Consider the following 20,370-nt stretch of genomic DNA (forward strand, 5'->3'; position numbering starts at 1 on the left):
AACTGTTAACTGTCAAGCCACAAGTGTTAGATTCACTAAACGATCATAGGAGACGAGACAGCACCGCTGTCATTATAAATGCTGACTGTGGTGATATCAACAGGCAATATTGCTGACGAAAAAGACAACACTAAAAATGTATCTGTCTCTTTTTTCAATTTCAGTTTGCTTTATTGGCATGACAAAGAAAAATACATCTGTGTTGCCATAGCATAACAACAAACATACATATAAATAGTAACAAGGAGTAAATACATCTGATATAATAATACAAGTGAACAGAATAATTATGATATAATTGCAGATAATAAACAGATTCTGTGCATGTCACTCAAAGGGTACGTTGAAACAATAATTAAAAAAATGACTAATAAAGACTAATAAAAATGATAATGTATACAATTCTCTACTTACTGTTCGTTATATTGTGGCAGGAGAAGACATATTTAGCTGCTAGCCATGCTGTGTTATTATCTTCCCCTAATAAAAAAGGAAGCTTTTTGTCATCAGTGTAGGTAGTGAAGCCTGGTATATGTTTTTCAAATTTTTGAAAATATTTGGTTCTTTCATCTTCATATTTGGGACATGTGCATAAGAAATGTAATTCTGTTTCGATGTCCTGGTGGCAGTGTGTACAGACACGTTCCTCTCTTGTTCTCCACAATTTTAAATGTCAACCTCTTTCAATTTCATGGTACCTGACTCTGTATTTTGTTAAAATTTGTTTCTGGCAATTGGATATCTGTATTCAGGGATTGATAACAGAGGAGTTTGTGTTGTATTTTGTTTATTTTGCCATTGTTCTGTATATTTGTCTTTTAAAGGTCCCATGACATGGTGCTCTTTGGATGCTTTTATACAGGCCTTAGTGGTCCCCAATACTGTATCTGAAGTCTCTTTTATATAGACCTTAGTGGTCCCCAATACTGTATCTGAAGTCTCTTTTTATATAGACCTTAGTGGTCCCCTAATACTGTATCTGAAGTCTCTTTTATATAGACCTTAGTGGTCCCCTAATACTGTATCTGAAGTCTCTTTTATATAGACCTTAGTGGTCCCCTAATACTGTATATTTGTCTTTTATATGGTCCTTATACATTGCTATCTGAAGTCTCTTTTATATAGACCTTAGTGGTCCCCCTAATACTGTATCTGAAGTCTCTTTCCCAATATTAGACCTTAGTGGTCTATATAAAAGAAGTCTGTAACTATCTTTGAGGAGTGAGTGTCTGTAGCTATTGAGGAGGAGAGGGGGGGGCAAGGTGGAGGGTGGGGGTGTGTCCTTGACCAACTGCCACTTTGCTCATTTGAAAGCCATGATGTCTCTCTTTCTCATGGGTGGGCCAAATTCTCTGGCTGGGCAAAGCAGAGAAAGGGGAGGTAACCTTGCTCCTTATGACCTCATAAGGAGCAAGATTGGCTGGCTGCGGTTGGCATGTAGTGCCAGCCTTCTGGCATAATCGTACACTGACACATTGGGAAAGTGTTTCCAGGACAGCAAGAGATCCACAAAGTCACGTGGACTCTCTGCTCTAAGGTCGAGTTTGACTGAATATCCAACCCCACATGGGCAAGTGATAACTGCCCAACCACCTGTGAAACGGAAAAAACAGTAATAACTGACATTAGGAGCATGTATAGCTAACCTACTACATAATGATACTGTAATTTCTTTAACACAACAACGTATAACAAAGTGGAATTATCTTCAACATTCCATATGATTTCACTTACCAGAGGCTCCCCACACTTTCTCAAACACCTTGTTGTAGGTGACTCTATTAGACATTTTCTCAGACAGTCTCATGACAAGATCCATCTTGGACCCTTTGTTGTCCACGTCACATTGTTTGCACAGTGCCCTGACCTCCTCTACCTGTTGTGAAAATGCAATGCAATGCAATGAAATTGATATTGTTTTTATATTGGTGTAATGAAACTTATATAGCTAGGTGGTAGGATCTGGAGTCGAGTCTGTCAAATCAGTTCCCCATCTAAGCTGTAATAGCGGATAACGGTCTAATATGTTATTTAGAAAACTTGGAGAACCCCTGGTTGACCCACACACTCCAAGTCTGGCAGAAGGTAATTAATACTTGTGAGATACGTAGAATGTTGAGAATTTTCAGATGGTTTGCTTATGACTCAGATTTTATTCCCAACAGACACGGCTCTAGCTTTAAATCATGGACAATGTATGGTCTCACAACACTCCTTTCACTCACTCAAAGAAACACTGTTTTGAGACCTTGCGGGTCAAACATGGCTTGGCACGAAACGAATTTCATAGATACTTGCAACTACGATCATATATTGATCATGAATGTAAATTGACTGACGTTTCAGATGTTGAATCAGAATTTTACTGCATTCTGAAAAATGCCATGACCATGACCCCTTCTAACTCCATTTCAAAACTATACACAGCTCTTTCCCATGCCAATGATAATAACAATTTATACATCAAAGGTTAAGGGAATCAGGGATTGAGATTTCTGAGGAGGCGTGGGGCAATATCTGGTCCTTCCAGTGGACAACATCCAACTCCATGAGCTGGAGAGAGCATTGCTGGAAGATTATTATTATTAGATATTTCAAGACACCGTATCAGGAGAGGTGCACGTATGCCTTGCTGGAGACAATGTGGCTCGATTGTTGCTAACCATTATCATATTTTCTGGGATTGTCCCAAATTAAATGTTATTTATGGAAAAAGGGTATCCAGGCTTCCTTAAACACGGTCTTTAACACTCAAATACCTCTGAGTTTTGATGTTATGTACCTGGGTCTTGTATTTTTTTTGGAACGTTGGAGCGAGATAAAGCTGCTGCAATTACTCTTGGTGGAAAGTAAGAAAACAATTACAAGGAGATGGTTAAGCCCGATTCTGCCTACCCTGGATGATTGGATTGGAATTACTCTAGAGATATTTAGGATGGAAAAATGAACCTATCAATTATGTTGAATGAATCCAAAAGGACAAATTTTACCAAATTTGGAACAACTGGATTTCATTCATAGCCCCCATGAGAACAGACATTATTTGATCTCACTGGTAATATTGTTTTGTAATTTACTTATTTTATTTCTGACTAGTTATTGATGATTATTTCTCTGACAGCAGCAGCATGCGGCCACCCTGGTTCCTGTACATAGTTTCATGTATCCTGTTGTATCTATAATTAAGTTGTATCAGAGTACTTGTGAACCTCATCTGGCTCTGTTTATCCCGGGATAATTGGCACTACTGTCCTTAAGAGGATAATGAGTGACTGATGTTATTCTATCACAATTGCTGTGAAGTTTAAGTTAATAGAGGAGAGTGGGCAATACAAAGGATGAACGTAATCTGATCCACGATCCATGACTATACTTCCTTTGGTCCCGCATGCCTGGATAACTGGTGATGCACTTTTTCTGGACTCAAAACAAACAAAACTGGAAGGGCATGTGTTTTTATTTCTACTAATGTTTACTTGCCCATCCCAAATAAAGATACAATAAAAAAAAAAAAAATTGATATTGTTAATATAGCAGACATATATTTTTTATTTGTTCACAAGCTCATCCGTAAGGCACTCCTCATTAATTTTTTCATCATCATTAAGATTATCATCCCCATCATTTGCCGTTTTGGGGCTTTGCATATTTTCATATTTCCAGGTGTGTGGGCCAATCCGGGGGGCCCAGTGATGATAGCTCAGGGGCACAACAAAAGGGTTCTTCCGACCATCTTTGTGAACAAATGTGATGAGTATTAGCTATTATTATCACAATATTAAACACGTATTAATATACTTTACTCTCTCTCCAACTGTTCTTAAGCTGTTCTGTCTTTTGACAAGACTTACATGGAATTAATCCCCGACTGATTATTTCTGTGGCCACAAAACAGGAGTGGTTTATGTCCACATTAACATCATAACTATCAGGTGGACTTGGGATTTCACTTACTGTTAAAACAATAGTTTGTTATTCATAGCTCAATTACTAAAAAAAAAAAAAGGGCATGGTTAATATGATGTTACACAATTCAGAGAGAGCTAAAATATGTGAAATAATAGCTTATTAAACTCACCTGGCATATTAAAAACGCCTTTTTTGTGGAGGTCCATTACAACAACCGCTGGGCTGTATCCACATGACACACAACTGTACGTGTATTCATGGTTGGTTAGGGCCTCAAAGTGAAGGTATGCCTGCAGAACTCTTTCCTTGTTTGGAAAGGACACCTTCTCTGTTGTCTCTATAATTTCTATGACTTTATTGATAGCTGTATGGGTCTGGAAAATGATGAGACAGGAGTATTCCAATGTTATAAAAATTTCAAAATAAAAGTAATATATTTTGTTAGAGTTGCATCTTCAATCTTCATTTATTTTACAGTAATGATCTGTAATGAATAAATTATAATAAAGGAGGAACAAGCAAGCAAGGATAAATATGTATTATTATTATTAGTGTGCTTGCGGGAGCAAAGCACATCTACTGTTCTTCTTAAGTCCCGTTTATTAGGGCCCGAGCGCCAACAGCGGAGAAGGCCCTACTGAAACTGAAGGAATTATTATTATTACAGCAAATTAGTCACCTTTTTGAGGGGCTTAACATATTCAAAAACTCACCAAAGTTGGCGGGTGCATCAAGACTGGTGAAAATGTACATATTTTAAGGGTTAAAGTGCACAAAAATGGCTCGCTAGTGCCCCCTACAAAATTAAAGAAATTGAGCCCCTGCAGTACGTTTAATGTAAACGAAACTTGGTACACATATGTAGCATGTCAGTTTTTCAAACCGCATCCTCTCCTCATGGTATGTAAGATGTTCCCCCATTTAATAATTATTATGATGTGTCGACATCAAGGTCTTTAATATGAGCCATGCTTTTTCCCCTCTTTAATGTTGAGGGGGCTGGAGCCTTGGTATCTGCTTACAAGTGCTTCTTGTGCACTCTCCACTCTGTTAGAGCCGATTTATATTTAAACCAAGGAAAATGCAAATTGTGTTTTGGGAAAAGAGTAGATAACTCTTTCAAATACTTACTCAAGTATGAGTAGTAGTAGTTTTGGAAAAGGCTGCGGCCACTACACTTCATGTCTAACGGCTACTTCTACTTGAAAATTGCAAAAAAACTACCACCTACCACCACCTAAATGTTATTATTTACACGACTGACATAATCATGAGGCCTTTGCACGTTGCTTGCATGAATAATTTAATTATCAACTTGTTTGTTTCTCCATAGATTAGTTTCTAATTTACACAAACAGAGAGCAGCAACTTAGTTGACTAATCTACTTGAAAATTGCCAAAAACACCACCTAAATGCTATTATTCACACGACTGACATAATCATGAGGCCTATGCGTGTTATTGTCATTTATTTATTTACAATACATTATTCATTCACAAAAAAATTGGTGTCCTTAAAAGGTCGAATTTTTCCTTATTTTTTTAATTAAGGCATTAAGATCAATTTCCAAAAGATGATTTTTTTAGTCAACTTTAGCATGGGTATGAATACTTATATGCAGCACCGTGTGTGTGTGTGTTAAGTATTTATCAGTTAATCACCATAACAAAAAGCTTTCTACCTCAGGTCTAAAGAATAACAAAATGAATAAAAAAAACAAAACAGAATAACTTTACTTAATGGATAGCTTAAAATAAGTATACGTCTGTTGTCATACCAAGTTTTAGGTACTATCAGTCTCTTCCATACATATTGTATAATAGCGTTTATTTTTGTTTCCCTTGATTGCAACAGTTTTTAAAGCCAAACGTCTGTTCTCTGTGTGATTTCCATACCTTTCTATGAGATTCAATTTCTGTTTAGTTTTTGTTTTGTTTTATAGTCATTTTGATAATTCCTGAAGCATACATATCCTGATAGCCCAGGTTGTTCTGAAAGCCCAAAGACTGAGAAAAATGGCTAAATGAAAGTTGAAAGTGCTACATGTGTATATTATCAGCCTCCCAACAGGATTTAAGTCTCTAAATAGTTCAAACTGAACAAACTATCACATTTCCCCATCTTGCATATCTTGTGTGCACATTTTTGCGACATTGGCTTTGCCAAGTAGTAAAGCAGGTTTTGGTGGTTGGGCTGAATGCACAGATACTTCCATTTGTACTGGGATTCTTTTTTTTTTTTACAAACAAAACCTATTTTATTGCGGTTTGTTACTGTTTTGGAGGTGTTTTATTCATATTATTTTTCTTGACTTGAGAAACAAAGAAAAAAAACCTACACCGCAATCATATGATCATCAATATGCCAATCTTGCCCATATGGTATAATCCCATCTACTCCATGTCTAAGTATATTTAAAGGCCTCCTGAGAACAGTTTGCCCACTCCCCAAGAGCTATTTATCAGTGGTTTGTCCCACACTTAGCCAGCCAGATATCCTCCAGGCTGCCCAAAAGTTTACTTGTGAGCTGAATTGACAAACTTTCATGGCGGGCATTTAAACATCTCACATCTATTTCTGTTCATTTTCTATCCAGGCTGCTTCTGAGAGAGAGACAGATGGAGCTGTCTGTGTCTTTTCCAAGCTGATCTCCAGTTTGGAGCAATGCCAAGCTGAAGTCTTGGAGGTAAATAACAATGACAAGAGTGTTTAGATCATCTTAAAACTTTATTTAAGGCCTTTTCTGTTTTCATTGAAATAAAAGTAGGCAGACTGTTAACGGAAATTAGCTTTTTGAAGTATATTAACTAAGCTCCATGCATCCGTCCCCTCCAGGTGGTAGAAATGAGTCGGCGAGCGGCTGAGCACCGAGCTCAGGGCCTGTTGAGAGAGCTGGAGGAGGAGATAGCTGAGCTAAAAAATAGAAGTACAGCACTGAGCCAGCTGGCTCTGTCTGAAGACTACGTACTCTTTCTCAAGGTATGGATGAATGCATGGGTAAATCAAGTGAAACAAGATAATACAAAACCTAACTTGTACTGGTGTTGTGTCGAAGTCTGTTCCCCTATCGAGATCGGTTTCCCTCCTGTTAAAATGCGTAGCAGAGAGCCACAAACTTAGCAGAAAAAGGGAGCTATAAACACAACTAGCAGTTGACAAAATAAATAAATAGATTGCATAGCCTGTTTTTCTTTTACAATCGAAAAACCTTTCTTAGTTACTTTTGTATTTTGTTTTAATGATATTGTTCTTGATATTGTCAACTGCCAAATGCTCCGCCTTTCCTACCAACACCAGTATCCTCCCATCATCCCAAATTCAAACATTTTTTTTTTTTTTTATCCTTGTCGGTTCAAACAATCATAAAAAAAAAAGTGATGCAGAGATCGAAAATTGGTTGATGGCTTGCCACTATGGTACAACAGCATAAGCTTTTCCACTAGTGCCCCATACTGATCAAGGAAAAACACTGAATTAACACTAGTCTTTGAGGCCAGACCAACATCTCTTACTGCCTCCGCAAGAAGGTCTCATAGTATTTATAATTATAATTATTAAGTATATCTGTTGCATTGTTACAGACACGCACGCACGCACGCATCCACACACGCACGCACTCACAAGCACACACATATACACACACACACACACAACACGCACATATACACACACGCACGCACATATATACACACACACACACACACACACACACACACACACACACACACAAACACACCATACACACACATCTTAATCTTTCTGTAAGGGCCTCTCTCAGAGCCTTGTATCCTCTACTATGGTTTTTAATCAGACCACTTTAAATTGCCAAGATAAAACATCCATAGTTGAGTCTTATTACTCTCTCTTTACACGTCTTAACAAATCATCTCTGGCTACTGCCTCTAAATAGTATGCAGATACAGGGATTTGAAGATCATTTTGACTGATGGAACTATGATGTATTTCATCTGTTTGGACATTTCTTCTCTCTTCAGTTGTTCCCTACCCTGTCCGCCACTCCATCAGCTAAGGACTGGTCCAGTGTCTCTGTGGTGTCGGAGCTGACCTCAGGGGTGATTCTCAGGACTGTCACCCAAATGATGGAGCGCTTTCAGGAAGAGATGCAGAAACTGCCAGAAGTCTGTAAGTCTTCATTCATATCGAGAATAAAGCTGGATGTTCCAGTAAAGATGTTTAATTTAAAGATACATTGTGTAAGAATTTCTCCCATCTAGCGGTGAAATTGTATATGACAACCAACTCAATAGCCGAGTGCGTTTAAACTACTACGATGGCCGAACCCCAAATTGACGTTCCTTCAAGTGTAATAATAGTTTTCCGTTATTTTGGTACCATTTCATTGCTAACATCAGCTATCAGGTTCCCAAACATATGCAAGCTCCAATATTAACTTTGGTCTCGTTGCTTTGACTGTCGCGTTTTAATTCTCTTTTTAACTTCCTTTGTGACTCTGTTACATCTCATGATCCTCCATTTTTAACAGGCTTTCAAATCTGCCGGTAGTCGCTGAGTAATCTTCTCCCCCTCCCTCCCTCCCTTGTATTCATCATGGTGCCACAGAGTGAAAAGCGCGAAATGTGGAGGTTTGTCCCTCTTTGGCTGATGTATTTTAAAAATGGAAGCGCTACATGGTAGAATACATTCGCGCGACTCGCTCGTATGTATTCTGAATGATTCTAAATGTCAGATTCTACGCTTACGAGAATACTTTGATTAATTGGTGGAAGTAATTACACATGAATGAGCACATATCTTTGAAAGAACAAAGGGGTTTTTGCTAAGAAACAACTCAGAAAATTACACAATGGAGCTTTAAGGAAAACATAACCTCTAAAACAGCGACTAAGGGTGCTTTCATACCTGCCTCATTTAGTTTGGTTAAATATGTTCAAAGACACATCTGGCCAATGATGTGAATGTCTGCATTTTGGTTTGTTTTACCAACTCATCAACTGATTTGAACCAGAGCAAACAGTGTGGTGTGTAAATAAACCAAAACTGAAAGGCTGAAAAATGCTACAATACAATATTTTGCCCTTGGTCTGGACCAAATGAAACAAACTACGGATGTGAAAGTTCCCTAAAACTCCAATCTGAGATCAAGACCAAGGATGGGACTGTAATGTAGCACTACTGTCATTTTGTTACTGTGGCAAAGGACACAAATATCCCATATATTTTTGTTGTAGAAGGTCTAATATTTCTCTTACCTTTCTGATTCAGAGTTTAGATTGTATGTTCACTCAAAGGCTTAACTGTACGAGATCCAAAAAGCAGTATAACAGAAATGTTCTTAACCCTATTAACAGGCCAGCGATCCTCATTGGGCCAGTCTGTACCCAGGCCCAACCCAAGTAAGATTTGGATTAGCTACCAGCACAAAATATTACCTAGTTCAAGTTTTTCAGATCTTATTAAATTCAATGAAACAATAAAAAGTGTCAAACTAAATAAGAAAGTCACTATGCTTTCTTTTCTTTGCAGAGACAAGAAGGGTTCAAGAATATGCAGGTAAGGGTTGCAAAAATGTCTGCCTTTAAAGTTTGTTGTCATTTGTAATGTTATTTTTCTTGGTAATTTTTATTACATTACATTACATTACATGTCAATTAGCATTCAACCTTGAAGGTGCAAACTCCAGACAACAAGTAGTAAGTGCAAGTACAGTATATTTAAATAAGCAAAACTACAAAGAGCCATATGAAAGTGCAGCTTTAAGAATATATATATATAAACTTAGCACAGAAAGTAAGGAAATTTGTGTTTGGTAGATTATTTCTCTTTGGTAACAATGCTTTTTGGCAATAAATCGTATACCGTTGGAAAGCCTGTTTAGTTCCCTTTCAAATGGTGCCCCATTTGTAAGGAACATGCATTCGTGGGATGAGCAGCAGCGCTGAGTATTTGGGTTGCGCCCATAACAAATTTGCCAAATCTTCTCTGCCAATGCCAAACTGCTTAATATGCCATTGACTCTTTGGTGTTTGGTGGATTGGATGATTGAAGTTTGAAGAAACAAGACATATTGGCACTTTAACAATTTATTCATTTCACAAACAGGAGCCTCAGGAACCAGGAGAAGAACCATACACCACAACAGCCGGCCGCACCTCCGCCCGCCTGGCACCAGCCTGGTCACACACTGCTGTGGTATGGCATCCCATTCTTCAACAGCATTTGTCGAAGGTTAGCCAACGTGGTTGTGTTGGTCACTCTGGCACCAACAGCACGCCCAAGCTGATCCCACAAGTGTTCAATGTGGTTGAGGTCAGGACTGCTGGCAGGCCATTCCATCCTCTCCACTCCCACATTCTGGAGGTAGTCTCTGATAAACCCCGCCCTGTGGGGGGCGAGCGTTGTCATCTTGGAGGATAGAGTTCGGTCCCAGACTGTGGAGATATGGGATTGCCACTGGTTGCAGAATCTCATCTCTAAATCAGGCACCTGATTGGCAGCACCTGGGGGTACCAGAAGCTCAAAACAAGTGTCAATAGCAACAGCAAAATAACTTATTTGGCAATGGCAGAGAAGATTTGGCAAATGTTTCATGGGTGCAACCCACATACTCAGCGCTGCTGCTCATCCCACAAATGCATGTTCTTTACAAATCGGGCACCATTTGAAAGGGAACTAAACAGGCTTTCCAACGGTATAAGCTTTATTGCCAAAAAGCATTGTTACCACAGAGAAATAATCTACGAAACACGAATTTCCTTACTTTTTGTGCTAAGTTTTTTATATATATATATATATATATATATATATATATATATATATATATATATATATATATAACACACACACACACACAGTGCAGTCGGAAGGGAAGTGTTTTTAGCCTTCATCGGAAGACGTGTAGGGTTTCGGCCGTCCTGATGTCAATGGGGAGCTCATTCCACCATTTCGGAGCCAGGACAGCAAACAGTCGGGATTTCGTTGAGTGATTAGTTGTCCCTCGTTGTGAGGGGGCAGCAAGCAGGTTCGCTGATGCAGAGCGGAGTGGGCGGGTTGGGGTATAGGATTTGACCATGTCCTGGATGTAAGCTGGGGCTGATCCGTTCATGGCCCTGTATGCAAGTACTAGTGTCTTGATGCGGGCAGCAAAGTTTAATCCTTGACCATCACTCTCTTTAAATCTTTCAGCCAACATCACTTTAGACGCCAACACAGCACACCCACGTCTCGTCATCTCAGCAGATGGGAAGCAGGTGCACTGTGGTGACCGCCATCAGTTGGTACCTGACAACCCTGAGCGCTTTGACCGGGTGGTGTGTGTGCTAGCCCATCAGGGCTTCAGCTCAGGACAGCATTACTGGGAGGTTGGTGGGACACTATGTGAAGCTGTGTACATTTCAATGGTGGCCGGTCAGGAGAGGGTGCACGTGCAGCAAACCCACCTGACACAAAGCTTAATTAAGAGTCAGGAAGCTTTTATATTTATATATATATATATATATATATATATATATATATATATATATATATATATATATATATATATATATATATATATAAGTGCCCTCCACAATTATTGGCACCCCTGTTTAAGATGGGGTCATGGACTTCTAAAAATTCTCCTTTTTTTTTTAAACAACATAGAACTCAAATACGCAAAAAAGAAAAATCCAACCTTTTATTTAAGTATTATTACTTTGGTGGTAAAAAAAAAAAAAAAATCGCATTTAGAAAAGAAAACTTGAAATCATGTGTCCCACAATTATTGGCACCCCTAACAATTCCGCTGAAAAATTTAATAGATTTTTTTTTAAATATATTTTTCTGTAGTTGCTAAAGTTGGTCAGGGTATCTAGGAACTTTTAAATAGTAATTCATGACCTTCCTGTTTCCCTGGGGTATAAATATGACGTGACACAGAGTCCTAATTCTCTTACCCATTTGTCAACATGGCAAAGACAAGAGAACACACAATTCAAGTAAGGCAGATGTGTGCCCGTTAGCCATAGTCAGGCAATGGCTACAAGAAAATAGCCACTCGCCTTAACTTGCCCGTATCTACAGTCAGAGGAATCATTAAGAAGTTTAAAACAACTGGAACAGTGACAAACTAGGCTGGAAGAGGTCCCAAGTTTATCTTGCCACAACACGCACAGTGGGGAGGATGGTAAGAGAAGTTAAAAAAGTCCTAAGCTCACTGTCACAGAATTGCATCAAAGAGTGGCATCTTGGGGTCACGAAGTCTCAAAAACAACCATCAGACGCTCTCTACATGCCAACAAGCTGTTTGGGAGGCATGCAAGGAAAAAGCCTTTTCTCACTAACACTCACAAACGTAAACGTCTGGAGTTTGCTACGCGGCACTGGGACTTCAACTGGGATTGTGTGCTTTGGTCAGATGAGACTAAGATTGAGCTTTTGGCAACAAACACTCTCACACTGGGTCGGGCCGGCGAAACAAAAGATGAGTATGCCGAAAAGCACCTTCACCACCGTGAAGTATGGTGGAGGATCTGTGATGCTTTGGGGCTGTTTCTCTTCCAAAGGCCCTGGGAACCTTGTTAGGGTGCATGGCATTATGAATGCTTTGAACTACCAGGACATTTTAAATAAAAACCTGATGGCCTCTGCCAGAAAGCTGAAGATGGGTCGTCACTGGGTCTTTCAGCAGGATAATGATCCTAAACATGTGGCAAAATCTACACAAAAATGGTTCAGCAGTCACAAACTCAAAGGTCTTCCCATGGCCATCCCAGTCCCCAGACCTCAACCCAACGAAAACCTGTGGGGTGAGCTAAAGAGGAGAGTGCATGAGAGAGGACCCAGGACTCTGGATGATCTAGAAAGATTGTGCAAAGAGGAATGGTCAAAGATCCCTCTCTCTGTGTTCTCCAATCTTGTGAAATGTTATAGAAGGAGATTAAGTGCTGTCTTGTTGGCAAAAGGGGGTTGTACAAAGTATTAACATCAGGGGTGCCAATAATTGTGGGACACATGATTTCAAGTTTTTTTTTCTAAATGTGTGATTTTTTTTTTTTACCACCAAAGTAATGTACTTAAATAAAAGGTTGGATTTTTCTCTTTTTCTGCATTTGAGTTCTATGTTGTTTAAAAAAAAGGAGAATTTTTAGAAGTCCATGACCCCATCTTAAACAGGGGTGCCAATAATTGTGGAGGGCACTGTATATATACAGGCCAAAAGTTTGGACACACCTTCTCATTCAATGCGTTTCCTATTTATTTTCATGACTATTTACATTGTAGATTCTCACTGAAGGCATCAAAACTATGAATGAACACATATGGAATTATGTACTTAACAAAAAAGTGTGAAATAACTAAAAACATGTTTTATATTTTAGATTCTTCAAAGTAGCAACCCAGGGTTTGCAGAGTTATCAAAAAAAGCAAAGGCTGGCTACTTTGAAGAATCTAAAATATAAGACATGTTTTTAGTTATTTCACACTATTTTGGTAAGTACATAATTCTATATGTGTTCATTCATAGTTTTGATGCCTTCAGTGAGAATCTACAATGTAAATAGTCATGAAAATAAAGAAACACATTGAATGAGAAGGTGTGTCTAAACTTTTGGCCTATACTGTATATATGTGTATGTGTGTTTACAATACAACTTTAATTTATATTGTTTTGGGTTGAGCTATTCCTTTAATGAATTGAATCAAATTTCACTCCTCTACTGTTCACTTTATAAATGTGAGATAAATCATTACATTAATCAACATCTGTATTTTTAAGAGAACACCACCTTCGAGAATGTATCCACAGTGCAGTTATTGGCTCCTGATTCCAGGGTGGTGCCCCATTTGATTATTTGTTAATTTGATAAAGTTATTAATACATATATTCATTACTTCTTACTCATTACTTACAATTAATATTGATGAAATTTCTTTGATATTGCTAATAATAGTAACACTGCTTGTCTGAAAACTGTGTGTGAGGCAATCAGGTATATTTTCCAGGGACAGTCTTTAAAGCTTGCTAAGATATAAGGTGCATTTCCATGAAACTCAATATACCATGAATAATCTGAAAATGAGCCCACTCAGAATAAAACTGCCTCATGTATCCCCGTCAATCAGAAGAGACTGATCTGATCAGAAGGAATTTTCAACCGGGTTGAGAGGGTTGGTGTAAACATTTGATATTCTGACCCAGCTGCACTGGTCCAGTTTTCAGAGTCACTGTAGCCTGACTTGGGCAGTAGAAAAGCAGCTTTGCACCATCTGCTGTCAGACTAAGAAAATGGATGTATGTAGTTCCAAATGATGGAACTCCTTTTAAATCAATCTGCAAAATCACAACTAAGGCCTTTTTCCTTGGGAAAAAGTTCTAATGGCAGTAAATCAGAGCGAATTTCTTTCATTGATGAACTAGTTCTTTTTTTGCTTTCAGTTATTTCACTTGACATAATGACTTGTCTTCTAGTGCTTTTGGATATTAGCATAAATACTAAACAATTAAATGAACAGATTGAAATTTGCAAAGAGATTGTAAAATGCTATAGTTATTAATGTTGCTTTGGTCAAAGAGAGGAAATGTAATCACTGATGTCCAAACTAAATGTAATTTCTATTTCATATTGACCTTACTGTAATAGGTGGGAAGTCTGCACTTTTTGCATTAAACTGTGCCACACTACCCTCTTCTAGGTGGAGGTGGGAGAAAAGACTGACTGGGACCTGGGAGTGGCAAGCCGTTCCATCAATCGGAAGGGCAAAATCACTGTAAGCCCCGCCCATGGCTACTGGTTCCTCAGCTTGCGAGATCGGAGCGACTACGCCTTCCGAACAGAACCTTCAACCGCCTTGACAGTCAGCCATAGACCCTCCCGGATTGGAATCTATGTGGACTGTGATAAAGGACTGGTGTCCTTCTACAACGTGGAGGCCAGACTGCTCATTTATACATTCACAGATATTTTTTCTGACACTATCCATGCGTTTTTCAGCCCCTGTACTAATAAATCAGGACGGAATAAGGCTCCACTAACCATTGTTCCTGTTGCAAAGACGGAATGAAATGGGCCAACAAGTTAAAGACACATTTACTAATGGGGAATGCTCCTACATGCCTCCATGTATGTCAGAAGACTAGATGCACAAACATACTTCTAGAACAGAGATGATCACAGCTTCACTTCATTTGTTTATTGCATTAGAGTAGATAATGATCCATTAGCATGTTAACGTCATATTATACATGGCCACAGATAGCATGTTAACATTATGTATGTATTATGAGAATAGGATACTGGTTTCAAGATAATAACTATTTATCCAAATTCAAATGCTCATACAACACGTTTTTTTAAGGATTCCCTGGCATCTGTTTTTGGGCCTATAGAGCAAGTGTAGTAGAATCCCTCTGTGGCCGAGCTGGTTTAAAGCATTCAAATTAAGGATTTCCTCTGAGTGAGCAGTCTGACTTCCTATTGGCTCAGGAAGTTGGATTTCTTTCCCCAACAAATAAGATTAGAGATAAATTGGACCTACTGAGGCATTTGTGTGAGCAGTAGTCTTGGGAAAGGTTTTCTGTAGCATTATAAATAAACACAATATCATGAGTAACATAGACTTACTGTATTTGATTTTCCCCCACAAATTCTATAAATACGCACTTTCATTTTATGGGCTATGTATACGTCGTCCTTGTCTCCCCCTCTTTCGACTCCAACCAACCTCCAATTTCCAGAGCCAATCGTTTAGAAGAAATCAGCCTGAGTTTCCAATGTGAGCCTATGAGCGTTCAGAAAATGGCGAGGGGAGGGTCTAGAGCCAGGACAACAGGCAGAAGTACTGTTTTTAAAACATTATTACTCATCATCAAAATGACAGAAACGTTCTTAAGGTCTCATACAATATTGAGTTACTTCTTGAAAATATTTGGACTTTTTGAAAGGTTTCACATATTTACAGAGGCACTTTTTCTGATGTGAATGTGAGTGGAAATTCCCAGCTGTCCAGAATAATGTGAGCCGTCATGGTAATCTGTGTCTACTGACAATTTTTTCAAGATTTCTGCGCATTTATATTTTATTGGACTTTTTACTGTGCTGTGTGTCGGGAATGTCTGGAATACAGTGAGTGTACTATAAAGCGCAAATTGGCTTTTTATCGAACCACGCATTACTGACCATGTTTACACTTTACACACTAATCAATCAAACTGTACACCAAAAAACATAGGTAAAAAAGGCTTTTGATTTTATTTTGGCAAGAGGTATTATAAAATTGGTGTAGTGGGTGTCGGAAATAAAGTTTTTTAGATAGTAGATTTAAAGTTTATTACATTAGTCTGAAGGATGAACAATGGAATGGGTGAAGTACATAACTGTGTGATGACTTGTGATTTCAGGAAGAACTGTATAAAATGCCTTTTTTGTAATAAGCATGGCTCAAACGTCTCCTGTCTGAGGACAGAAACTATTGTCCTTTTGGTGGCTTAAAGATTGTATGTAAGGACAGCTACTTTTAAGGGATGAGAGAGAACACTGGCATCTTCTCCTGTGCGCACGTAATAAAGGTTTTGATTCATCACACCGAGCGTCTCCGCACTTTTTAAGAGAACAAGAAGGAGAATTTCTACGATGGGTAAATTTATGACATAATTTAGTTTATACCTCTCCCTGCACTATACATTGTTATGTTCATTTTAAATTTTGCAAAAAATTAAATAAATACATAAATAAGTCAGTGAATGTCCATCTTAAATGTGGAGTAACAATTGGAAACACATCTACAGGGCTCTTTACTCAAGGGAGAGGCGTCTTATAGGGAAACAGCTCATCTCTAAATCTAACATCTACTGTACATTATTGACCTAGCAGTACTGTTGGAGTAATCTGGAAACCCTGGCCTAACCCTACAGCAGGTCCTGAACCTACTTTGAGCAGTACTGTCAGAACTGGGCCCTAACAGTCAACTTTAACAAATCTAAAATGATGATCTTCCAAAAGGAGCACAGATTTAGAACATTATTACCTATTTAGAAGTTTTACAAAGTAGACATGCTAATTACAATTTGGACTAAAATATTTTAAAAGTGTAATTCAACCAATTGCGCTTTAGAGCAAGTAGTGAAGTTTGGGGTCCACTTAGCCATCAAGACTACACTAGTCTACATCGACAACGGTTCATTTACGGGATAGTTACAGTGCTGTCGGGAAGGTCCACCGGATGTCCCTCATTTTCTGCTTTCTTTGAGTTAACTTTAATCTCTGGTTGCATCAAGCAACATTAACCGGAACCTCTGAGCAGCGTTACAGGCTGAAAATGACAAGTTCTAAGGAAAATTTGGATGGTGCAACAAGACAGACCTGATTGGTTTGTTCGGGGAATGATTGTAAAGATTTACAAAGATTATGTTTATGGCCTTTACTCTCTAACTGGGACGTTTTGGGACCTATTGGCGGGGATTTGCTATGGACAAAATACACCTGGTGATACACTGGTATAAGCAAAATTGCATTTAACCATGTATCCAGCAAATGTATATAGAAATGTTACTGTACTGTGTGAACAGTTAACATCATTTAATATTGTATGTGCCATTTGCGGGGTGAACGTTCCACCAAAACAAATTTCTTCCCAAGACTATTTTGCAGAGCCACGCTCGCTGCGCCCGGAGCTTTGCAACGCCAAAGAGGCACCTATGTGATATAAATTAATTAAACAGAAAATTGCATGACCTTGTATAGTATACATGTGAGAGCATACTTTATTGACATTAAGTAAACAGACAAATGGTATAGTCCTCTGATCCGAGGACACAGTCAGAAAACAGAGCACCACAAATAAACAATCAACAATGTTAAACAAACCGCTTTGATAGCAGTGCAGCAGAACCAAGGTACCCTTTCAATAGCTGAAAGAGAGAGAGCAGGGACCCCCTACTACAAATATTATAGAAAAATGTAATTGCATATTAAAGCGTATTAATGAAATGGATGGATGGATATATATATATAACTTATTCATCATGTTTTAATGTTAAACATACACGTGGAAAGCACAGTGTATCCTAAAGCTTAACTGTAAGTGTGGATGGCTTCCATAGTGGTTACCTTACTTAGCGAGTCCTTAATAAGGATTTTTTTATTTATTTATTTTGCAAATAGGTCGATTCATCTTTGCTAATAATATGTTAGATTAATGTTAAATTTTTTTATATAATATATTTTTAGACATATTTGCAGACTGACAAGTCAAACTGCACGAATAATCCTAATAATAGCCCAGTCAGAATAAAACTGCCTCATGTAATACTGTGTTCCATTTACGGACCTTGGAAGCCGGAGCTGGGAATGACGTCACACCCGAGTTGACTCCATTTAACAAGTCGGATTTCAATGTGGGGTTAGCTCTAGGCAGGTTAGCCATTGATAGTCATACCGTTTGATAACAACACATTACGCTGTTTTTTGTGCATACTTCTTTTTCTTCAAAGTAGCCACCCTTTGCTTTTTTATTAATAAGGGAAAAAATTCCACTAATTAACCCTGACAAAGCACACCTGTGAAGGTAAAACCATTTCAGGTGACTACCTCATGAAGCTCATTGAGAGAACACCAAGGGTTTACAGCGCTATCAAAAAAAGCAAAGGGTGGCATTTTGAAGAATCTAAAATATAAGACATGTTTTCAGTTATTTCACACTTTTTTGTTAAGTACATAATTCCATATGTGTTCATTCATAGTTTTGATGCCTTCAGTGAGAATCTACAATGTAAATACTCATGAAAATAAAGGAAACGCATTGAATGAGAAGGTGTGTCCAAACTTTTGGCCTGTACTGTAAATAGTGCTAATAAACTGTATGTTACTTAGCTTTCACTGCTGCTGATGCACGGAGCAGCCATGTTGAATTTTGAGCTTGGGGTACTGCAAGGTTGTCCAACTTCCAACTATGACCTCGGAAATTCCTACTTCCGAGTCCAAATGGAAGGCACTATAACCACCTCAATCAGAAGAGACTGGCCCGATCAGAAGGAATTTTCAACTGGGTTGAGAGGGTTGGTATAAACCTTTGATAATATGTTCAATCGAAAAAAATATTAGTGCCTAATAAACATGTAAATACTTAATTGTGTGGCTGATTTTTAACAGGCAGAACCACTTCTACTCGTTCTATACTCCATGTATTAGATTAATTGAATTTTGAAAGTTGGGGGTAAAAATGCCTGTTCTTCTGTTATATTTTCAGCAGACTAGACACTCCACAGCTGGTGGAACAACTTTGCACAGTCGAAAAAGTTCTATATCTTGTCGGATTTTATTAGGTATCCATGTATAGTTACGATCATCTCTAATCAGAATGATATCAATAGGGTTGCAGAACCGCAGCTTTTGTTAGTAGGTTACATTTTCACAACTTGTGATTAAAACAATTGCACTCCTACGATTGAGATTTTAAAAAACGATTTAGAAACAAACGTGTGTTAAAGGGTTAGCATGAAGTCTATTACTCAACAGAGTGTATGCTAAAATGTTAGCATGAAGCTGATGATCTACCAAGAAACATATTAGTGTTATTCAAATCAGAAAACAAACCAAAAACTTGGTTTACTCCTGAAATAAATAATTGTGGTTGCAGCTTACCTATTCTAAAGTTACAATTCAACAAATAGCATACAGTATAGTAAAAAACAATAACATCTGACACATTTCTGTTGCCACTATGGTCTATTATTGACCCAACCTGATTTGATTCCATTTCTTGAGATATAATATAAATGATGCTAATAAAGGGAAAAACTGCAATCTTTTTCTCTGTTGGAGCGTTAACAGTGTATTAAAAACAACTCATACAATTCTTATTATTGTATGACTTATGACAGTATGTGCTGACTCTTTTTTCTTAATGTTAAACAGTTATATTGTACATATTTGTTTCTATATTTGTTGTTTATTTCATATTAATGTTTAATATGTTTATGTATGCACCAACCACCAAGGCAAATTCCTTTTAAGTGTTACTTGCTTGGCAATAAATCATTTCTTATTCTGCTTCTGATGCTATCATAATACACATAACAAAAAACAGTCAACAGAAAAGATGCTTAAGACAAACAGCTATTAAGGTGTTGTTTAAACGCTCCGAGCAATAAAATACAACACGCTTGCAGCATCCATGTTGTTTCCATATTGCGACTTAAAGCTCATGAAGACACTGAAGTTGGTAGGAATGACTTCCCAACTGGGGGAATGGGACCATCTAAGGAGCATGTGAATGCACCATTGTTCTGCACCATTGGTCTGCACTTTCCAAGCGCCATTCTAGTACTATATTGGGATTTGACCTTTTTTAATTTCAAGATTACTGCCTGCAGGTAGTCAACAAGAACACAAGAAGACCGAAGAAATGTGAGTGACTCCAGACCAGCCGGCTCTGTCTTTGAAACCTTGAACTCTTAAAAGGTCAAGTGTGTGACGTGTTTAGTTGTTCATTATCAAAATCTG

At 38.1% G+C, this 20,370-nt stretch overlaps 1 protein-coding gene across 1 annotated transcript in view; it reads left to right on the forward strand.

Moving 5' to 3' along the window:
• Positions 1-16,450, forward strand: part of LOC120569418 (E3 ubiquitin-protein ligase TRIM39-like) — a 32,770-nt gene extending 16,320 nt beyond the window's left edge. Inside the window, exons 5-11 of the mRNA XM_039817292.1 lie at positions 6,507-6,596; positions 6,746-6,889; positions 7,906-8,053; positions 9,241-9,285; positions 9,416-9,442; positions 11,075-11,250; positions 14,564-16,450. Of these exons, the coding sequence (XP_039673226.1) occupies positions 6,507-6,596; positions 6,746-6,889; positions 7,906-8,053; positions 9,241-9,285; positions 9,416-9,442; positions 11,075-11,250; positions 14,564-14,932 (999 nt within the window). The 3' untranslated portion in view covers positions 14,933-16,450. The remainder of the gene's footprint in view (positions 1-6,506; positions 6,597-6,745; positions 6,890-7,905; positions 8,054-9,240; positions 9,286-9,415; positions 9,443-11,074; positions 11,251-14,563) is intronic.
• Positions 16,451-20,370: the final 3,920 nt, after the last annotated feature.

The sequence above is a fragment of the Perca fluviatilis genome, chromosome 1 (genome assembly GCF_010015445.1).
Source record: "Perca fluviatilis chromosome 1, GENO_Pfluv_1.0, whole genome shotgun sequence".
Lineage (NCBI taxonomy): Eukaryota > Metazoa > Chordata > Actinopteri > Perciformes > Percidae > Perca > Perca fluviatilis.